Genomic DNA, 19,834 nt, shown 5'->3' with positions numbered 1-19,834 from the left:
ACTTAAATACTTCTGATACCACAATTTTTTTTTTTGCTTTTTAAAAAATATTTTAGCTTTGCGGTCATCAAAGATGAAATGTTTAATAAAAAAAAAACAGTATTTATTAAAATGATTGATTTCAAGCATTGTCATGGAAATTGGTCTATAAAGATGCATATTATTTGATGGTGATTATTTAGAGAAAGTTATGGGACATGGGGTCAATGATCAATGGTCAATGGTCAAAGTTTTAATGAAACTGTCAAGGCATTATGTAAAACCCCTCAATGCATTTTGGGATTGTGCCATCAAATTGTCCCATCAAACTTATGAACATTTTATTTTAATTTCTTTCCAATCATACAAAGCTTTCATCTGACATTGACTGATTGATTTGAATTTGTTTCCACTTTGTGTTCACGAAAACAAAGAAACAAACATAACCAAACTACACTGATTTTAACAATGATGCAATTACATTTAGTTTAATTACATATCAAAAGGAAGTGGTAGTCAAAATATGGTCAATGGTAATACAGAATACAAGTTAGAACATTGTCAGAATGTACTGTACAGGCTTACTGGGAGAATAATGCCATATAGTAGAGGCAGGCATACAAGTCGCTGTAGCAACATTTTTAGTTTATAAAAAAAATGTAAGTTTATGTCTTTATAGTGTATATTCATGTATACACACGCACACATATGTGTGCATATGTGTGTGTGTGTGTGTGTGTGTGTGTGTGTGTATGTGTATGTGTAAATATGTATTCATTTATTTTTTAGCAGTCAGCTTGTTTTTCCCTTTCGTCAAACCAACCAATCGACTTTGTGATTGAAAGTATCATACGTGGTGTAGCCCAAAATGCCAAGGTTTGACCTGATCGATGTTCTAGTGAGCAGTGCCTCGTCCAGATTTGCACCACTGTGTGAGGCTGCACCTGCCTGTGGTCATGTGGTGGTTCAGCTGCAGGGGTTGCTGACGCGTGCTCTGAAGTCGCTTATCGCATGGGATGATCCACGACAGGGAAATGTATGTGTGTGGGGGGGGGGGGGGGGACAAGAACAATGCAACTGTGTGGGAAGGGATTTTGGTCGATGATTCACTGGAAATTGGTGTTTTGCTTGTGCAGTCCTTGCAGGGTTTTGGCTCGGTTGTAAATCAATTCCTCAAGATGCTGTTTTCTGACTTTGTCTCGACATTAGCTATTAAAAACAGGAGGTGTTGGTGAGACAGGATGATTCTGGATGCTTCTGCACACTGATTGGAAAAAAAAATACAAAAAAGAGAACATAAAAAACTAAGAAACCTCAACATGAACAAGATGTACAACACTTTACTATTCACTTGATTCATCAACGTTTGCTCTTTTTTTTTTGCATTTTTGCATTAAAAAAAAGAGCACAGAATTCAGTAAAGTACACTAGATTTGGGGGGATAGGGGTGGGGTGGGTAGTAGTCACTGAAACTCAAATTATCCGATAGTTTCTCATTCAAAAGAAATATAAGAAGATACTACTATTTTTCTCAATAAACCATAACTGTCGATGGTTAAATCTCAAAACAATTTCAATAAAACTATTGTTCACATTTTGTATGTTTTAACAATACATTCCGCTGATTATACTGATTAACATTTTTACATTCATTCAAGTGTTTCTATCCCTACCTCACATTTTAGGACTATTTTAAACATTAGAGCTGGGTTTTTTTTTTTTGTTTCATCTGCAAATGGTAAATAATGCCTTTAAGAATGTCTTATTTTTAAAGAGTATTCCTCCTTGACCATATATCTGACCACTATTGACCACTCCTGGCCGTGCTCACCACAATTGCATCTAAATCGTGCACACTTTTGCACTGAGCATAGCAAAATGAATGGTAATGGTCAGAGCGTTTTGCGCATACACGATTCGGTCATCGGTCGGCTCTCTGGGGAGAAGCCTCCGTGAGGAGGTCATCGCCTAGTTGCCACGGCAACATGATACCTTGCATCTCGTGCAGAATAGGGCCACTGCCAGATGATTGAAGAATAAGTAAAAAAGTATGATATGAGTGATATGAGTGAGGGAAAGGTAGGGCCAGGAAGGGAAGGGAAAGAGTGAAGGAGATGAAGGAAGAGAGAGAGAGAAAAAAAAAGATAGAAGGAAGATGAGAATTAAAAAAAAGAAAGAAAAAAAGGAAGGGAGGGTTATAAAGTAACAAGCGAAATAGAGAGAGGAAATGAGAGTAACAAAAAGAAAAAAATGAGAATACAGACCATTGGATAGAGCTAAGAATAGAAGATATGATTATGTGTGTATAATTTTGTATGTATTAATATATTTGTATTTAATGTATTTTTACAGAGAGAGGGAGAGAATATTTCACTTCATCTATTCCATTTTTGTCATTCCAGTAATGATTTGTGTGTATATTGTGCTTCATCACTTTCGGAGGAAAAGACAACTTTTCTCTTTGCAACAAAATTCTGAAAAATCGAAGTACTGCCAGCATAACTAGCAACACTATGCAGATTTTTCTGTCAAATCCACAGGCATTTTTTTTTTTCCTGTTATCAATGATCAAGATATGAAACTTCCTGTTTACTGGTAACAGATCTGAGGAATGATTTATGGCACTGAAGAAGCGATGGAAGATGACCCAATGGAGAGAAGAACATTGTAGAAATTTCCGTTGCTGGTGGGTCAGGAGTTTTCAGCTTGCGCAGTCTTGACGAGTGAAGAAATGGAGTTACAGTAGATCAAGATTTTGGCAATGTTTCTCTTTCTTGCTGTTTTTTGAATATCCGTGGCTGTGGATTTGTAGCTTTCTCGGGTTCTGTATGGACGGACCGACGGGAGACTCGGGAGGCTGAATGAAGAGGTTGGTGAGGATATTGGGAGCCAGAAGAAGCACCCTGAAGGACAACTTACCCCGTCACTCAATGATGGATAGAGGTGTTCGATTTCCTCCGCCTCGAGAGATGCTTACGCCAAGAGGAGTTTAGTGGGATGTGTGTTTGTGGGGGGGGGGGGGGAGGGGAGGCAAAGGGAGGGGGGCTGACAAGTAGAGAAGAGAGAGAAGAAGAGGATATAATACTAGTTTAGAGTTTTTGTTGTTGTTTTTTTAATGGGGGTGGGGGAGGAGGGTGAAAGAGATGAAGAAAGATGTCATGAACTTTCGGGAGTTGGCCAAGCATTGATGACGACGACGGTGTGATTGCGCAGTGGAAAAGGAGAAGGCGAGATCAAGGGGAATTTCTGGAGATTAGCTGGGGTTATGAGAAAGGCTACACCCAGCCAAGTCATTTGAGCATGTGGGAATAGAATGGAGAAAAAGGAAGGTAATTCCATTAGGTGAGATGTGTGGATACGGTGACAAATATTGAAAAGATGGGAAGGCATTATATGTCTTCATTTAACATGTATGCATAGATGAGTGAATAAAACGAGAAATGTATTGATAGATAGATAGAAAGAGAGGGACTGAAGAGGTAGCTGGACTGATTCAAATTAAAGTATATTTAGATAAATGAAAAAATATGAGTAGATACAAAGAGAAAATATAAAGAAGAGTTTGACTGATTGTTGAAAGAAGCTGTTATTTTTGCATACAGATATAGTAGCAAATGAGGACATCACAGACATTTTCATGAGATGTTGTTTTTCGTGAACTGACACCGAGGCTATCGTAACTGCGCTATTACCCTAGTGCATGGCAACATTTTCATGGGTTGTTAAATTCACGGCCTAACTGTGATTCGCAAAAGTTGCGAAAATTTAGCCTTTGCGAAAATTTAGCCTTTGCGAAAATAACACTTCATAAAGTATTTAAATGTTTCCAAGGGGGTAAAGTTATCCACTCGCAATCTATGAAGAAGCTTCTGGTATCCTTCCCAAAAAGGGAGAAAATTGAAAGACGGGCTTGTCAAACTCTTTGTAAAAGGCGATGATTATAATTTTGAAACACATTGCTGTAAATCATAGTCTCACTTATAGTGCCAACAATATTTCGCTTGCCATTAATTTTGCTTTTTTGTATTTGTTTTGTTTGTTTTCTTTGTTGATAGGCTCAATGCACATCTTATGCTTTTTACACATCTTACCCTGCAGAAAATTCTGCAGAAAATTCTGGACACATTTCCAACCTTTCTGCACGGAACGCCGGGGAATCCACACGGTATATGACAAGGCCGGTATTGGAGGAGACCAGAATATAAATCTGAATCGATTTCTGTTTTTTGGGGCTTGTTGTGTTTTGTTTTTGCTTCCTCGCGAGGATTCGTTCCCATGTGAAATTGTGAAAACGAGTAAATGTAAACAAAATGCAGATGACTTCAAAATATACTGTAGACAGATATCTGCATCTGTACGCGTCCCCTCTGCTCACATGCTTGTGCGGCTTTGGCGTTGGCATGTGTACTAATAAACTCCTATGGCAGTCAATATCCTTATGAAGAAGGCTTTGTTTTTATATCAGCAGTAATGAAAAAAACAACAACAAAAGAACTGAAATAAGCTCATTTCCTCCCTGGGGCACACTCATTTTTTTCCTTGTAAAGATTCTAGTAGATTTTGTTCGTTCTGGTTCAACAGAGCCAGAATATTACCAGTGTGCTTATCAAATCTTGCGGTGTTCTTAAGTCATAAGGCTACCCTTCTATATAAGATTAAAAAGCATTTTAGATACTTTTTTCTTGGCATTCTTGTACCATTCTTTGAGGATTTGTGTTGTAATTTGTTGAAACTGCTCTCATCTTGTATTAATGATGATGAATTCTTCAAAGACATACCTCCACCCTGAAGGTGAACAGACAACACCACCAAAAAACTATTGATCAAGTCATTTTTTCCTTCCGCTCTTTTCCAATGTTACAAGGACATTTTGTTCCATTTCCATTCACAAGATATGGTGTCAAGTTGCCAATAAACAACTCATTACTGGCATAATTTAAACCTCTGTGGCACAAATAATTATTGATGAATCAAAGATCAAAGCAAAAAAAAAAAAGTGTCTTTGTCCACATTCTTTAGTTAATCAATTGGAATTCCACCAGATCAGTACATTTAAAGGACTTACTGTATGCAAAATTTCATTTTTTTTTCTCTCTTTGATGTTAGAATTCCATAAGAAACACAGTCAGCATACCATCGTTTTAAAGTTGTGCTTAACTGTAAGATGATCTTAAACCTTTGTGAAACACCCTTTAATAGTGTCATTATGGTGAAACCACTGCCATTCTGTTTGTCTCATTTTACTCTGTATTGGTGTAGATTTACACTTGAAAGGTTTTATCACTTCCCTTTTTGGGGCATCTATGGGCCTCAGTCAGCAGCACATCTACAAAATGTACCTCGCAATCTACTGACTTGGGTTCAGTTCCCATTGAGTCTTGCTGAGCAATGTTGTGTGTCATCATGCCATCCCCTCTTGTAAGAGTGAAAACACTGTCCGTCTGATGAGACATTGATGGAGGTCCCTTGTGTGAGGGAGTTGTGACTCGTGCACGTGAAAGACCTCGCTTCATTTGTTCATCGCAAAGAGCAGGGTGCTAACCTGGTGAAGTGGTCCCCCTACCCACCCACACTGTAAAGTGGGGGAACGATGCTCACCTCTCATGGTTCATCCTGGGTGATGACTACCAATAGTCATCAAACGGTATCAACCAGGTACATTGTGTCGTATGAAGAAGAGAAAGAATGCGTTTGAGCGCTCTCATACAGCTTACCTCACTGTACTGTACCTGCACCAGAAGAGCGCTTGAACGCTTCTGAAGGTTACCATACCATACTATACCGAGCCAAAAGTGAACCACTTCCCAGTGTGCTGAAAGTGTATCATAAATGGATGAGAAGTCGGCATGAGAAGAATGCACGTAACAGGCACATACATCATAATGCAAAGAGTTGATTCTCTATGATCAGGACATGTAAAGGTGGTATAAGTGTGCCAGGGGCATGACCCTGCTGCAACAAAACTTGTGACCCCCTCTTAAAACCATGCTTTCTCCACACAGCGCTCGAATGCTTCAAATATTGCATGGTGTAGTACGGTACTGTAAAAGTGGAAATTTCCACGGTGTTGAAATTTTCGCGCTTTTCGCGCAACCAGAAACTAGCGTGAAAATAAAAGCACGCGAATATTTTTGCTTGCCATACATGAATGTTCCTGTGTGTGATGTCTTGATTCCGCAGATTTAAAAACACACGAAGCTCTTCTTACCCGGCCAAGCACGAAAAATCAGTCGGGCGAAAATATCCACTTTTACAGTATCTATGTGTTTGGTTCTCTTCGGGTCACTTTTGACTGCTCAAACACGGCCGAAGACTGCCCTTTTGAACAGTTATTGATTAATGTTTTTTTTTTTCTCTACCCTGTTGTGCAACTAGTGTATCCAATGGACGTGAATACCAATTCTGCTCATTGAGAACCAGGGGGTTAATGACTCCATTTATCATTAATAGGGTATTGATTAGCTGATATAAACCACCTTTTTATTAACCTTGTGAAGATAGTAATGCTCACTCATTATCCTTCTTAAAGGTGTGATTAGATACTGAAAAGGGCATGGAGAGTGCCAATTTTGTATCTTATTGAACAAGAAGGATGTTAAATGCAAGTGCTTTTCAAGGTTTTTGCTACAATGAGTACCTTGTGGTAATTTCTGCTGCTCTGCTCTTGTGGTAATTTCTGCTGCTCTCTCTAAAACAACCAGGCAATACACACACACACACACACACACACACACGCACAAACACACACACACACACACACACACACACACACACACACACACACACACACACACACACACACACACACATGCACACACAAATCATAGTCATCACATGCATTGTTTGTTTCCATGCCAACATCTTGACATGGGCACTAAGTACGAGAAAACGTGGCAATGTATTTTTGATCTTTGTTGCCCGATTGGGCCGCCAAATGATGTGCTTTTTGAAAGTTTGGTGGCCTGACATCAATTCTTAATGGCGTGGGCCACTGGGCTACCAACAGTGGTGAGCCCTTATACACGTACACACACATGGTATGTACATTGTGTATTAAAAATGTATGCTTGCCTGTAATGGATAACATTAATATAATCTACAGAGGTTGGGTGCCCTAGTACCAACATTGAATCTTCACAACGTATGCTAGGTCTCCTTGTTTGTTTTGCAAGTTTACAGACCACCATGTAACTTCAAGAGAGTAGTTTGCTGTTATGTCTGTGTTGTATGGTTGTGGGCGGCAGCCCTAGGGATTGGACAGGCCCTTTTCAGGGCCACACACTTGCCCTAGAAAGAATACGTGGTGCACCGTGAAACCTTCTACCACCCAACAGCCCTACATTTAGCTCTGTTCATTTTTTTATAGAATACTTAAACTGACTGTTCGCAGAGTTCTCTGTCTATTTTGGGCAGTTAGTTTGAAAAATCTGGGCTCATCTGTCTGGGGGTGAGTTGCCCTCATTAGAGACGCTTCCGTGGCACGTATTCAAGATGGCGCCTTGTGTAGGCGAAGAGATACGTAAATATCAAACTGTAGAGCTGGCTTTGGATTTGGCAAAAAGAAGAAAGAAAAATCAATGACAGAATATGCCCTCTAAAATAATATTCTTAGAACTATTTCTAGATATATTTTTTAGTTTCTTTGCTAGGTTCACTATGAAGGACAAAAAGATGCACATAAATGCACATGCAAATGTATTTTAGTCCTGGTGTGTTGTGGGATTTCAGTAGTTGAGCCGTGATCATGTTGAATAAAACCAGTCATATCAAGCGCAGTCCTTAAAAGGGTTGAGTAAAAGAGGTATGCGGAGTAAATTGATTGCAGATGGGTCGGGGGGGGGGGGTGATGGGGAGGCAAACACTTCTATTATGAGCCAGTTTTTCCAGTTTGTTGACCCAATTTCATGAACCCTTACCTTTACTCAACCAGCACTCTCTTGTTAGAAGATTTGAAAATGAAGTAAATGTAGATATGCGCTGGCATTACTTACGATGGCAAGGAAAAAAAGGAAAAATTAAATATTTTTATCAGTTTTACCTGCTTTACACCTTTTGGCATTTCATTAAAAAAACAATAATCGGCTAGCACCAAATCTCACTGTATTTGTGCCTCTGCATATTTATCTATTCCACTTATTTCTTTTCTTTCCTAGTTGATCTCTGTAAAGTTTGTGCTGATCCTTTGATCTTTTTGATTCTTCTTAAATGTGCTATCGATGATAGTTTGCATTTTCTCTGTCTCTGCTCTTGTGCATTGACATTATTGTGTTGTCCCTCTCTTTCTGTGACTCTCCTGTGAACATATCTTCTTTATCTTTATGCGGTGCTAACAATAGGCCCATTTGTGTAACCACTGGTAGTTGGATTTATTTGTGTCATGATTTGAATTGCACCACAATAAGTGCTTTCTTTTTATTTGTGTGGACATTACAGTCTTGAATATCAGTCAGATTCAATTCATGATCCATGCACCACTAAAAAGTGTGACACTTCTGAAATAGTTGTGATTTTTTTTTCTTAAGAATGGCCATTATTTGCTGCCCAAAGTGTCTATGAGCAGTGTGCAAAATCATATTAGGAAACCAATTGTCAATGTATAGAGATTACCTAATCCAGTGCTGCACACTGGCACTGGTCCAACGGTCCAGGACCAGTAAAAATCACTGTCGGACCAGTAACTTTTTTTTTTTTTTGGCAGAAACGGACCAGTAAAAAAATGGAAAAACTGGGTTCCTACTGGTCCGACAGACAGGTAGGACCAGTAGAAAAATTGGGTTAGTGCGCTGCCCTGCCTAATTTCCATGATCCAAATGTTGTGTGCCGCCGTGGCTTTCCTATTGGTCTGAAGAACATTGCTACACGTGAGTGGGCTTGCTACAGTACCTTCACAACTGGGTCAAGTCAGGGAAGATCAGTGAATCCTGGTAAAAGAGCTCTGCAAGTTAAGCCAAGCTCTTTAAGTTATTACCTAAAGTATATAAGTTAAGTACCTGTGCTCTCAAAGGGTTAAGGTTAGATCTCTCCCCCTCTCTTTCTCTCTCTCTAGAGCTCTCCATCATTTGCTCCCTCAGTACTCTTTTTCTCTCGTCCCTTTGTCTAAAAGTATCTGTCTGTTTGTTTGTTTGGTGTCTGTTTGTGTGTTGTCTGAGTATGTGTTTGTTTTTTCTCTGTGTGTCTGTATCAGTTACATATCTGGCCATCTCACCCCTCCCTTTACTTCTGTTTCTCAGTCTCATGCTCACACACACACACACACACATACATACACACACACACACACACACGCAAACACACTTTTTTGTTTTTCAATAATCTTTATTTGATTTCTATAATTTCACATGACAAAAAAAATTCATCTTGAATGTATAAACACAATATACAATCAGCAATGTTTGATTTAAAAAGAGAAAGGAAAAAAAAAGGGAAAAAACCTACACACACATACACACACACATTGTTCATGTTTTTCTTTCTTTCTTTTTTTTTTTTTTTGTAATGCAGAAAACACTTGCCACCATCCTGGAACCGTACCAGATGGAGTACGTCAACCCCCAGGTGGAGGCGTTGGAGAAGGAGGTGGAGCGGGAGAGGCAGCTAGAGGCCCTGGAGGAGATGGCCCGCCAGTACCGGACCCTCTTCCCGGGCCCTAGAGGCCACGCCTTAATCCAGGCGAGTAGGGTAAGTATTCAGGGTGAGTGCACATATCATGCACTCTCCAGCCCATTGCACACTCAGTGCCGGGCAACCACACATAAATTATACATGTACATGTAGCCCCAGGTCAGACCAACTCAATCGACTCGCGACTTGACTGCACTTTTGTAGTGTTGATTCTAGGGTGAATAGCAGTGATTAGATGATGGGGTGTAATGAAGTTTGAAGTTCAGAAGGGGTCTGCAGAATACAGTGAAACGTGATATTTTGTTATCATTCATTTGACCATAGAAAGTAAGGTATTGTGAACAGCAGTCTTGATCATACAACAGTATTCTATGGTCAGTGGATGTTCAGTCCCTGTTGCACAATGGATTGTGGTCACTGATCAAGCAAGGGGGTTGCCCAGGGTAGGCAGATTTTCTGCTCCATCAACAATGCGTCTCACACACTTAGACAATGTCATTTGTGATGGTTCACATGATATCAAGATCTGGTGAACTTTTTGTGGACTTTTTTCACCTGTAGACCCAAGATTTGTTTCTTTTTTTCTTTGCATTTGTTTAAAAAGCACTGTCGCTTCGACATCATCCCACTATTGTATTCTTTCTTTTCTGGCTTGCTAATCTAAATAATAACCCAACCTAGGAGCCAGAGCAAACACGGGTGTATTATGACGACCAAAACCAGGCAGCTAGGGGGGACAGGGGCCAGAATGCTGAGCAGTTGATAGAAGAGTACGTGCAAGCCATTGAAAATTCAGCCAACAATGCTGAGATGGAGGAGGAGGAGAAGGTCAATTGGCTGTACCAAGAGTACTACCAGAAGTACCTGGATTTGCTGGAGCAGTACAGAGTTATGGAGGAAGCAGCGAAAAATGGGTAAGGGTCAATCTCTATCCTATACAAGTAATATTTTGAGAGTTAGTGCCAGCAGCTCTTAACAATGGATAAGTGTATAATGGAACAAGAATGTCTTTATTGGCAAAAACTTCTCCAATGAAGCCTTTTCTTTTGATATTATCATTATTGTGTAGTTGACTATAATGATGGAGCATATTTCTTTTTTTTTTCATTCTTTTCTTGTGGTTGTGGCAAGGGCCTGGATGAATTATGTTGAGTTTTATATCTATTTTTTAGATGGATGAGCTAAGGATGTAGCGAAACATGTAAAGCACATGAAGTTTGTTTTTAGACAAAAGTTAACATTCATCAAAAAGTAATGGACAAAAAGTGTTTTTGTGTTTGTTTGTGTACAAATGTGTGTCTGTGCAGTGTAGGTATGTATGTTTGTATGTATACAAGTGTTTCTATGTATGATTTGTGTGTATGAATATATGTCTGTATTATGTGCATATCGTCGCTGGGGTGACAAGACCTTGTATCTGAAATTTTGGTGAAAATGACATTTTTGGATTAATGGTCAGATAATCAGTTGAGTGTCTAAATCCTAGCTGTCTAGCTGAATGTCTATCCCATTGGATACAGTGCTTTGGCTGCCATGTTATTTTACTCTCCTGAACATTTTATATTTTGTAGATACAAGGTCTTGTTGCCCCAGCGACGATATAAAAAGCTCTATATTGCCCCAGGGATGACAAAAGACCTTGTATCTTAAAATCATGAATTTATAAGATAGCACAAAAAAAAAACCCAACAACAACTTGTTATCATTTTGCAACATCAATGTTGACGTCAAATAATCTAGAAATGTTGTTATTGATGACCTCAATAATTGCTCTGTTTTCAAATCCGTCTTTTTAATATTCAAAATCGAGTTAGGAGGTTTTTTTTATGCCTATTGACCGATTCTGTGATGCGCTATGTGTATTTTTGGCATGGGCAGCGCCATTACTCGGTGTCTCAGCCGACCCCCCCTTCCCACTCCCCACCCCTCTCCCTACATTAGCACGCGCGCAGAATGAAAAACTGCTTTAGCCAATGGGCGTCTCGTACTGAGTGCGCGAATGCTTGCTTAGTGCGCGAACCTTTGTTACAAGTGCGTGATAAACATGTTGCCTGGGGTGGGGGAGAGCAGGGGGGGGGGGGGGGTCGGCTGAGACACCCACTATGGCTGCGCCCAGTACCATGAAATGTCTGCTGCCCTCAACGAACCCGAATCGGTCAATAGAGATAGGAGGTCTTGTCACCCCAAGGATAACATGAAACACAATGTGCATCCTTCTCTTCTTGATTTCAGGAGTTTTTAGCTAGAATTCCTTTAAATTAGGTGCAAGATTTTGGTATTTTATAGCAAAGCAAAGTTTAGTTTTATAATTTGTTTGCTAGCACCAATACATCATTGATTCTTCGCATGGATACGATGTGACTGTGTAAAGATGGCATCAAAGCAGAAGACAGAAGCATGGATGAAATGCTTGTTTTGCTTCTGTTGTGGCTGCTGTGAGCACCAACATATTTGCGGGGATTTTATTTTCATGATTTGGTAACTGGTGTCTTAGCCCATTGAGGACAGGCTGATGTTGCTACAACACGCATTTCCCATAGACTCCTACCCAAGTATACCCGGGACTCGTCCTCAACGGGTTGATTGTGAAAATGTACTAGACAAAAATGAAAACAGTAATATTCTCACATGCACTGTCCAAGGTGATCACTGCAGAGTGGCACGGTCAAGTTTCTACTAGAGTACTTTTATTTTATTTTTTCTGAGAGATTTGATCTCATTTCAAGGCTTTCAGCAATGTTTTTAATAACAAAAAAATATGTTTTTGAGTAGTCACATTTTTTTCTGAGGGTATGTAGTTTTTGTTGTTGTTGTTGTTGTAAAATTGTAATGATAATGAGAATGACCACAAAGTACGAATTGTCTGGTGAAAATGTCCAATCAACTGCCATTCACGAAAACATCTGTATGTGAAAATATCAGCATTCACAGCGTATGGCTTCTTGACAGCCATAAGTATAAGGACACAAAGAATATACTCTATGGATTCCACAAGACTTGTGTTCTGGTAGCCCTACTTGCAAAATATTCTCAGTGATACTGATATGCTTCAGACAAGCCCCCATCAAGCAAAACAAAAGAAACACCCACATTTGCATACGTGTATTATTTAAGCTGCCATGTGGGAGGATATGACAGATACAAAAGCTGTGGATACTGTTGCCATAGCAACATGCATCTTAACAATACCATCCATTCTGGAGCGCTCTTTTTCAGTGTAGTGTGTACAATTGTAAGTTGCTCTTGCAGTACGCATTGCCTCTCATAGATTACGTGTGCTGTTCTCAGTTTTCAGAGTACTCGAACTTGAGATGAATAAGATAGAGAGGGTAACAGTTCTCAAAGTCACTTACCTTGGCACTTCTTCCCCCCCCCCCCAAAAAAAAAAAAAAAATCTCTTTGTGCCACAGTTTTGTAACCCCCTTCTTGCGACATTATTCTGAGACTGCAAGCTTGAGCACTTTATTGGAAAACATTTTGTTTTTCAAAGCCGCAGATCTTTTTATGGAGAAATTTATGCTACAAATGCAGTACAGCTAGGGTGTCTACCAAGAAAGTGTGGCAGTCTTTGCTATGATGTAAATTCTACCAAAAAAAAGAAGAGCAATCGCTATGACGCTTTTAGCGTACTGTGGCATATTATGGATTTATCGATCTGTTTGTGTGTGGTTGCAAGCCATACAAAGAGTTAAAAGAATGAAAGTGGGATGAAAACCCTGGTTCCCTATACGTGTTCAGAGCCGAAGTGCAGTTACCAAAAAGAAAAGAAGGAAAAAATAGTAATGAATAGATATAATATAACAGTTCTAAAATCAAATTTTGAAGGCATATAAATGACTGGACATTTGAAGAGTTTGTTCGCAAAAACTTATAAGTCCATATTTGCCAAATGGAGATATTTGCGATAAAAGGTCAAGAAAAATAAAGAGAATAATAAGAAAATTTTTGCTTCTTTTGACCATAGCTTCAAAAATGTACCTTTATATGTAGTGACCAATATATCATTTAAAAAGGTATTATTTTGTACTTTATGACAGAGACCGTACTTCAAAATCTTCAAAAATGGACTTATCGGTTTTTGTGAACAAACTCTTCATTCATATTGAAAAGGAAAAAGTATTCAAAATATACATGAGACATTCTATTCCTGTGCCTGCAATCATTATCATGATTGATTGATTAACCCGTTGAGGACGAGTCCCAAGTATTTTCGGGCAGGCGTCTATGGGAAATGTGTGTTGTAGCAAAATCAGTCAGTCCTCAACGAGTTAAGATCACACTTCATGTTGCAAGTAACAAAGTATGACTTCCTCGATTGAATTCTTAGGCCAGAATGTGTTCAAATAAATGAACCTCAAAGTGATGTTTACATCTGTCTTTCTGAAAATTCATGTCGGCCATGTGGCATTTTTTTTTTAGGGCATTGCATTGATAGTAGAACATGTACACCCATGTTACATTATTTCCAATGTTTTAATGGTGCTTGGATTCCCCCCTTTTTTTTTTGCTCTATTTGCCATTAACAAAGAGTCCTTCAAAAAAATTCAAGAAAATTCCTTGAACCACATGGTGATCTTGCTCTGTTCCATGTGATATATTAACTTTTCTTGTAGATCTCCTCTAAAATCCATTCAAAACTTTTTAACTTTATTTTGCTAACAGACAAAACAAAGCTGGCAAAAACATAACTTCCTTGGCAGTTATAGGTAATGAACAGATACAGCACCAAAAGTACAGAAATGTGATTTCTTTGACCTCATAAGGAAGAGGGGAATTGTATTCATTTTTGTAAGTGCTTAAAGGAGCAGGTCAGTAATGGGAGGAAGGACGCCACTGTAAAGGCACAAAGCTTTGCGTGAGTGAGTTTTCACGCCTGTCTGGGTGATATGAATCGTGCATGTTTAAATGATTATTTTCATGAACAGCCACAACGAGTGAGCGGGGACTTCAAACAGCTCACCGCTTCCACGGTGGTTAGTGCCTTTGGCGGCACATACTTTTAAAAGGTTAAAAAAGGCCTTTAAAAGGTTAATTGGTACACATAATGACAGCAAATTCACTCGCGCTACAGAACCAGCGAACGTAAAGAAATATTCATGAATGTCATTGTTTGTTTGTAATGTTGTACAGTGTATGTAAAACTGCATGTTTGTGTGTATGGAGTTTAAATCATTGTGGGAAGATGATAATGGAGATACTGTAGGCGGGAAGGCAGTCAAAATATATTTTAGGAGGTAGATATAAAAGTAGATGGATAGATATATCTATCAACAACATGCTTACATTAAATATTGATGTTATGGAAGAGTTTTAGTCCTTTCTCGTGTTGCTATCAATACTCCTTTGACCTGTAGACTCCTCAGTGTTGACTTGCCGGGAGGCGCCAACCAAGAGGATTATGCCAGGGTGATGGAGAAACTGGACTACTTAAAACAGTACTTAGAGGAGCTGGACCGGGAGCAGGCAGCGGCGGAGGAAGCTGCGGCGGTGCAAGAGGCGATGGAGGAAGGGGAGGAGGTTGCCATGGCAACGGAGAATGGGGAGGAGGGAGAAGAGGGTATGGGAGGGATGGCATCAGCGGTGATGGCGGCGGCGGCGGCGGGGGAAGGAGAGATGATTGGGGTCAGCCAGAGTGAGAGCAGCTCATGGTCGGAGGTCGGCAGCATCAGTGAGGCAGGTCTGGAGGAGATTCTGGGAGAGGGTGAGTGGATGGGTAGGGGGGGGGGGGGTGGTTGAGGGGGAGGGGAGGGGGGATGGAGGATGCAAACCTGAGGGATTAAAGAAAGTGGACCAGACTTGGGATGGATGAAATAGGCTTCAACGATGATGATGATGCAACATGATTTGTTTTTTTGACAGTTTATTCATATATATTTTTTTCCCTCGTAGAGAATAATTCAGAGCTGCCAAGTCTCCCTGATTCTGCAGGATTCTCCCTGAAAATATCAAAGTCTGCTCCTGTCTGAATAAGAGAATATTAAAATCTCCCTGGTTTGAGAATTATTTTCGCCCATTGAAATGCATATAACACACAGATATCTCCTTGATTGCTGTGTGGAATCTCCCTGATTTGGATGTGGGAATGTTGGCAGACCTAGTAATTGCCACAATAATTAGCTGCCAAATGGAGCAACTTAATGCAACACAATAATTGGCTACCTTAAAAAGCAACTTTAGTATGAACCCTGGAAGACTTGTATGATCACAATCACAAATTCATAAGAACCTTGGTAACACATAGATTACCCCTTTATCTTCTCTGGACCTCAAGGGTATTGAGAATATAATGTAATTGCAGTGGAATGGTGAAAAACAATGCTCTGAGCAAAATTGAAGGTGTATGAAAAAACTGAATGCAACAGTTAAGAAAGTTTAAATTACAGTAGCTGCTCATAAGGTATCAGGTTCTTCCCCATTTGAGAAGATGTCAGTAAACCAACACGTCTTTAAAGACATAATATGCAGTATTGACAGGATTAAAATCAGATTCAACAACATTTATATGTGGTATTTATCCAAGAGTCTTTATAATGAAGATATAATATGTCACTGTTTGTTTTCTGTGTAAAGGCCATGTGTAACACCAAATTGAGCAAATCATGAGATATATGATATGTAACAAGGATGGAACTACTGAAAAATGTAGTGCCTTTGATGAGAAAAGCATACTTGTGAAGAAAAATAATGTGTCCATTGAGTGAATGTTGCAAGGATGCTGTTTCATCTAAAGAAGATGTGAACTTTGCTGATGGTTATTTCAGATTGATATCCATTGGTATTTAAGGATGCATCACTCATATTCTCTGAAATTCTAGATTTAACCTCTTCCCAATGAGAAGTAGGCACAGAAACAACTAGTTCCCTGTATTCAGCGAGTTAAGGAGCAATGTCACTGAATAGGTTTATAGGGAACAGAGCCTAATGGCCTGTTTACACCAAGCACGGTACGGGCAACGGCCGGGTATTTGCTATGGTACACCTAAAGGAACCATGTCTGGTGACGTTCAAAAAAGAATTGGTAATTCGGTACAAAATCACCCAAAATGTTATTCTTATGTCAAAATCAAGAGCAACAAAATCAACAGTAGAAGATTAAATTTGTAACAAAATTATTAGTGGGGAAGTGATATTGTAACAGGACTAGACATGGTTCCTTTTGGCGCACCATAGCAAAAAGCCTGTTCCGTGACCCGTGCCGGATAATGTGTAAACACAGCTTTATGGTTGTCCATCAGTGAGATTCTGATGTGAAGCTGTGGACAAGTTAGTGATATCATCATTTAGAGATGAGGAATATGATTCCAGTACTACCCTCGTCTCTCTCTCTCTCATGCAGAAATCCGATCAGCTAGCCATCCAATATATTACGAAGATGAGATGAGAGCATGGTTTAAAGAAGAAATCCACCCCCGAAATGAATAAATTTCAAAAGAAAGAGGAAAATTTTCCCCACAGAATGATACAAAAATGACAAACTCTGATAAGAATTAAGGAAGATATGACATTTTGAAATTTCACATTTTTTGCGGAAAACACTTCTTGACCAGTTCTTATGAATAGTTGAATGAGCGAGTTGATGATGTCATACCCTCACAATTTTTCATGTTACATATTCTATATGAAATTAGAAAAAAATATTTTTTCATCTAATACAAGTAAAAGCATGTTCCCATACAAAGATTATCAGAGTGAACATCTGTTCTTTTTTCTATTGGGTGATTTTAAGGCAAGTTTTATATTTATTCAGCTGAAATGTGAGATTTTTGTCATTTCTGTATATGAAGTGAATAAGAAATTGGGAGAGCATGACATTGTCAACTTGCTGATTTGAATATTCATAATGACTGGTTCAGAAATGTTGAATGATTTCAGTCATAATGACTGGTCGAAAGAAAAATGTGAAATTTAAAAGTGTCATATCTTGCTTATTTCTTATTCCATTTTGGTCATTTTGGTATCATTCTGTTGGGAATATCTTTCTCTTTCTTTTGAAGTTTATTTTTGGGGTGAATTTCCTCTTTAATGCAACTCTTTGATTCAACCTTTTCCAATCTCTCTCTCTCATGCAGAAATCGATCACCTAGCCGTCCAACTAATCACCAACGAGCTCATCCCCCAGATGTCTCCGGCCGAGCAGGCGCAGTGGCGGCTCCTCAACGAGGAGGAGAAGGAGGCCATCATTGAGGAGGCCCTGGACGCCATCGACTGGGTCGCCATGGAGATGGACGACCAGCAGGGCATCCGGGAAGAGTTGGCGGAAGAAGAGGATGCTGGACAGGGGCAGGTGGATGTAGCAAAGGAGATGATGATGGAGCCACAAGTCGAGGAGGAGGAGGAGGAGGAGGAGGAGGGGAAGGAAGCAGCCATGGCAGATGGAGGAGATGAGATGATCTTGGATAACAGGGAGGAGGCGGTGGCAGCAATGGAACCGGAGGACACAGAAGGTTGGTGACTCGAGATGTGGTGTTTGATGTCATAAAGGCAGACACATTTATTCCTCAGACTAATCCCCTTTAGAGAATCAATCCCCTCCATCGTCAAGTTAAAGTCCTACTGGTATCTGCTATTTGTATGTGTTTTTTTGTTGAATGTATGATTTTGCCTTCTTGGCTGTCTTCCATCTGGGCACAGTCAAAGATGTCAACTTATTCGACTGATAGGGTTTTCTATTGTTTTTCCATGGTGAGAGGCTGTTGTCTCATTTCCATATTGTGTAACCTGCAATCCATCAGGACTTTCAAAAAGCCTCTCTCTTGCCATTTCTAGAGTAATCTGGTACTTTTGGGGGGATTGTTTGCTTTGTTTTGTCCTCATTTTGCTGGACTTTATATTTATGACAAGTACATGGAACTGTGCATTCTGCAAATGGTGACTACTTTCTGCAAATCTGGTTTTACAATTGTAAATCACTGAGGAGAACTCCATTTTAGTGTAATGATGCATTTTATTATGTCTGTGATATCTTGTAGAGCAATGAAAGCAATAAGAATAATGGTAGAAACTCAAGATGTGTGTTAGAGGTAATGTGGAAATAAATTAGATCATGGGAAAATAATATGAAATAACCTGAAAGCTTGACCATAGAGATCACATTGAGTTCTGTTACGACATCTTGAGTTTGTGAAACGGCGTCCAGCTTTAATCAATACTGGATTGTCTCAGCACTGTAATGTAGATTCTAGCATAGTGCCACAAATTAGACCTAAGTGAAGAGGGATTGTTTCAGAGGCATATCGTTGCAAAAATCAGGCATTGAAGATCTTATCACGCGTCGCAAAAGGAAAGCGGCGCGACACGTACGGCATCTTGAACGAGATGGGAGCAGAGGTCTTCTCAGCTGAATAATTTCCTCCCCACCTCGGAGGCGTTTTTCTGAATATGGAGGGGGTTATCTGATCGTCGAGGCGGTTGCGCTTGAAGACGGCGAGAGCACGTCAGATCCTCTGGACTGTCAAATCGCCATGGCAACGGGGCTATATTGAGAGAGAGTCAAGGCCACTGGGTAAACTCGTCGTGGCCGAGGCCTCGTCTGCGCGATGTGTGCATTCCTGCACATTCAATGGATGGGAAACACCAACAAGCAAACATTCTTACGGCCCTGGAGCAACTTGAGGGAGAAAGATTGAGAGAAAATGAGAGACATGAGAGAGATGGGGCTATATATATATAGAGAGAGAGAGAGAGAGAGAGAAAGAAAAAGAGAGGAAGAGATAAGGAAAGAGAGAGAGAAAAAAAACCCTCACAAAACAGACAGAGAAGCAAGAGACAGACAGTATTTGACTGGTTTAAGAGAGATATATCTTCCATGATGAAGGGCTGGTAGTTTATTAGCAGGACACTAAGTACATAAGATGGGCGGGAAGAGAGTTTCATGAAGGTAAGATAGATAGATGGAAAAAGTGAGAGATGGATAGAGAGAGAGAGAGATAGAGAGAGAGAGAGAGGGGGAGAGAAACAGGCATAGAGGCAAGAGGACAAGAGGCAGATAGCATGAGACGTATTTAAGAGAGATGTATCTTCCAAGATAAAGAGCTTCTGGTTAATTAGCAGACTGCTATGTACAAAGGATGTAATGAGAAAGGAAAATTACAAAGGTAAGATCAACAGAGGAAATAGAGAGATGGAGAGAGAAGAAAAGCAGATAGACAGGGGAGAGGACAAGAGACAGATAGCATTAGATATATTTTAATAAGAGAGATGTACCAAGATAAAGGACTTTTGGTTTATTAGCTGG

General features: G+C 39.7%; 1 protein-coding gene across 1 annotated transcript in view; it reads left to right on the top strand.

The window, feature by feature from the left end:
• The window catches only part of LOC139741673 (uncharacterized), a 130,157-nt gene that overhangs the window by 61,184 nt on the left and 49,139 nt on the right, over window positions 1-19,834 (top strand). The window contains exons 4-7 of the mRNA XM_071652253.1: window positions 9,481-9,657; window positions 10,282-10,514; window positions 14,955-15,301; window positions 17,670-18,044. Coding sequence (XP_071508354.1) covers window positions 9,481-9,657; window positions 10,282-10,514; window positions 14,955-15,301; window positions 17,670-18,044 — 1,132 coding nt within the window. The remainder of the gene's footprint in view (window positions 1-9,480; window positions 9,658-10,281; window positions 10,515-14,954; window positions 15,302-17,669; window positions 18,045-19,834) is intronic.

The sequence above is a fragment of the Diadema antillarum genome, unplaced genomic scaffold, assembly GCF_040938485.1.
Source record: "Diadema antillarum isolate AM-2024a unplaced genomic scaffold, OU_Dant_1.0 seq00000945_RagTag, whole genome shotgun sequence".
Classification (NCBI taxonomy): Eukaryota; Metazoa; Echinodermata; class Echinoidea; order Diadematoida; family Diadematidae; genus Diadema; species Diadema antillarum.
The sequence above is the reverse complement of the archived record's forward strand: the minus strand, read 5'-3'. Positions and strand labels throughout refer to the sequence as shown.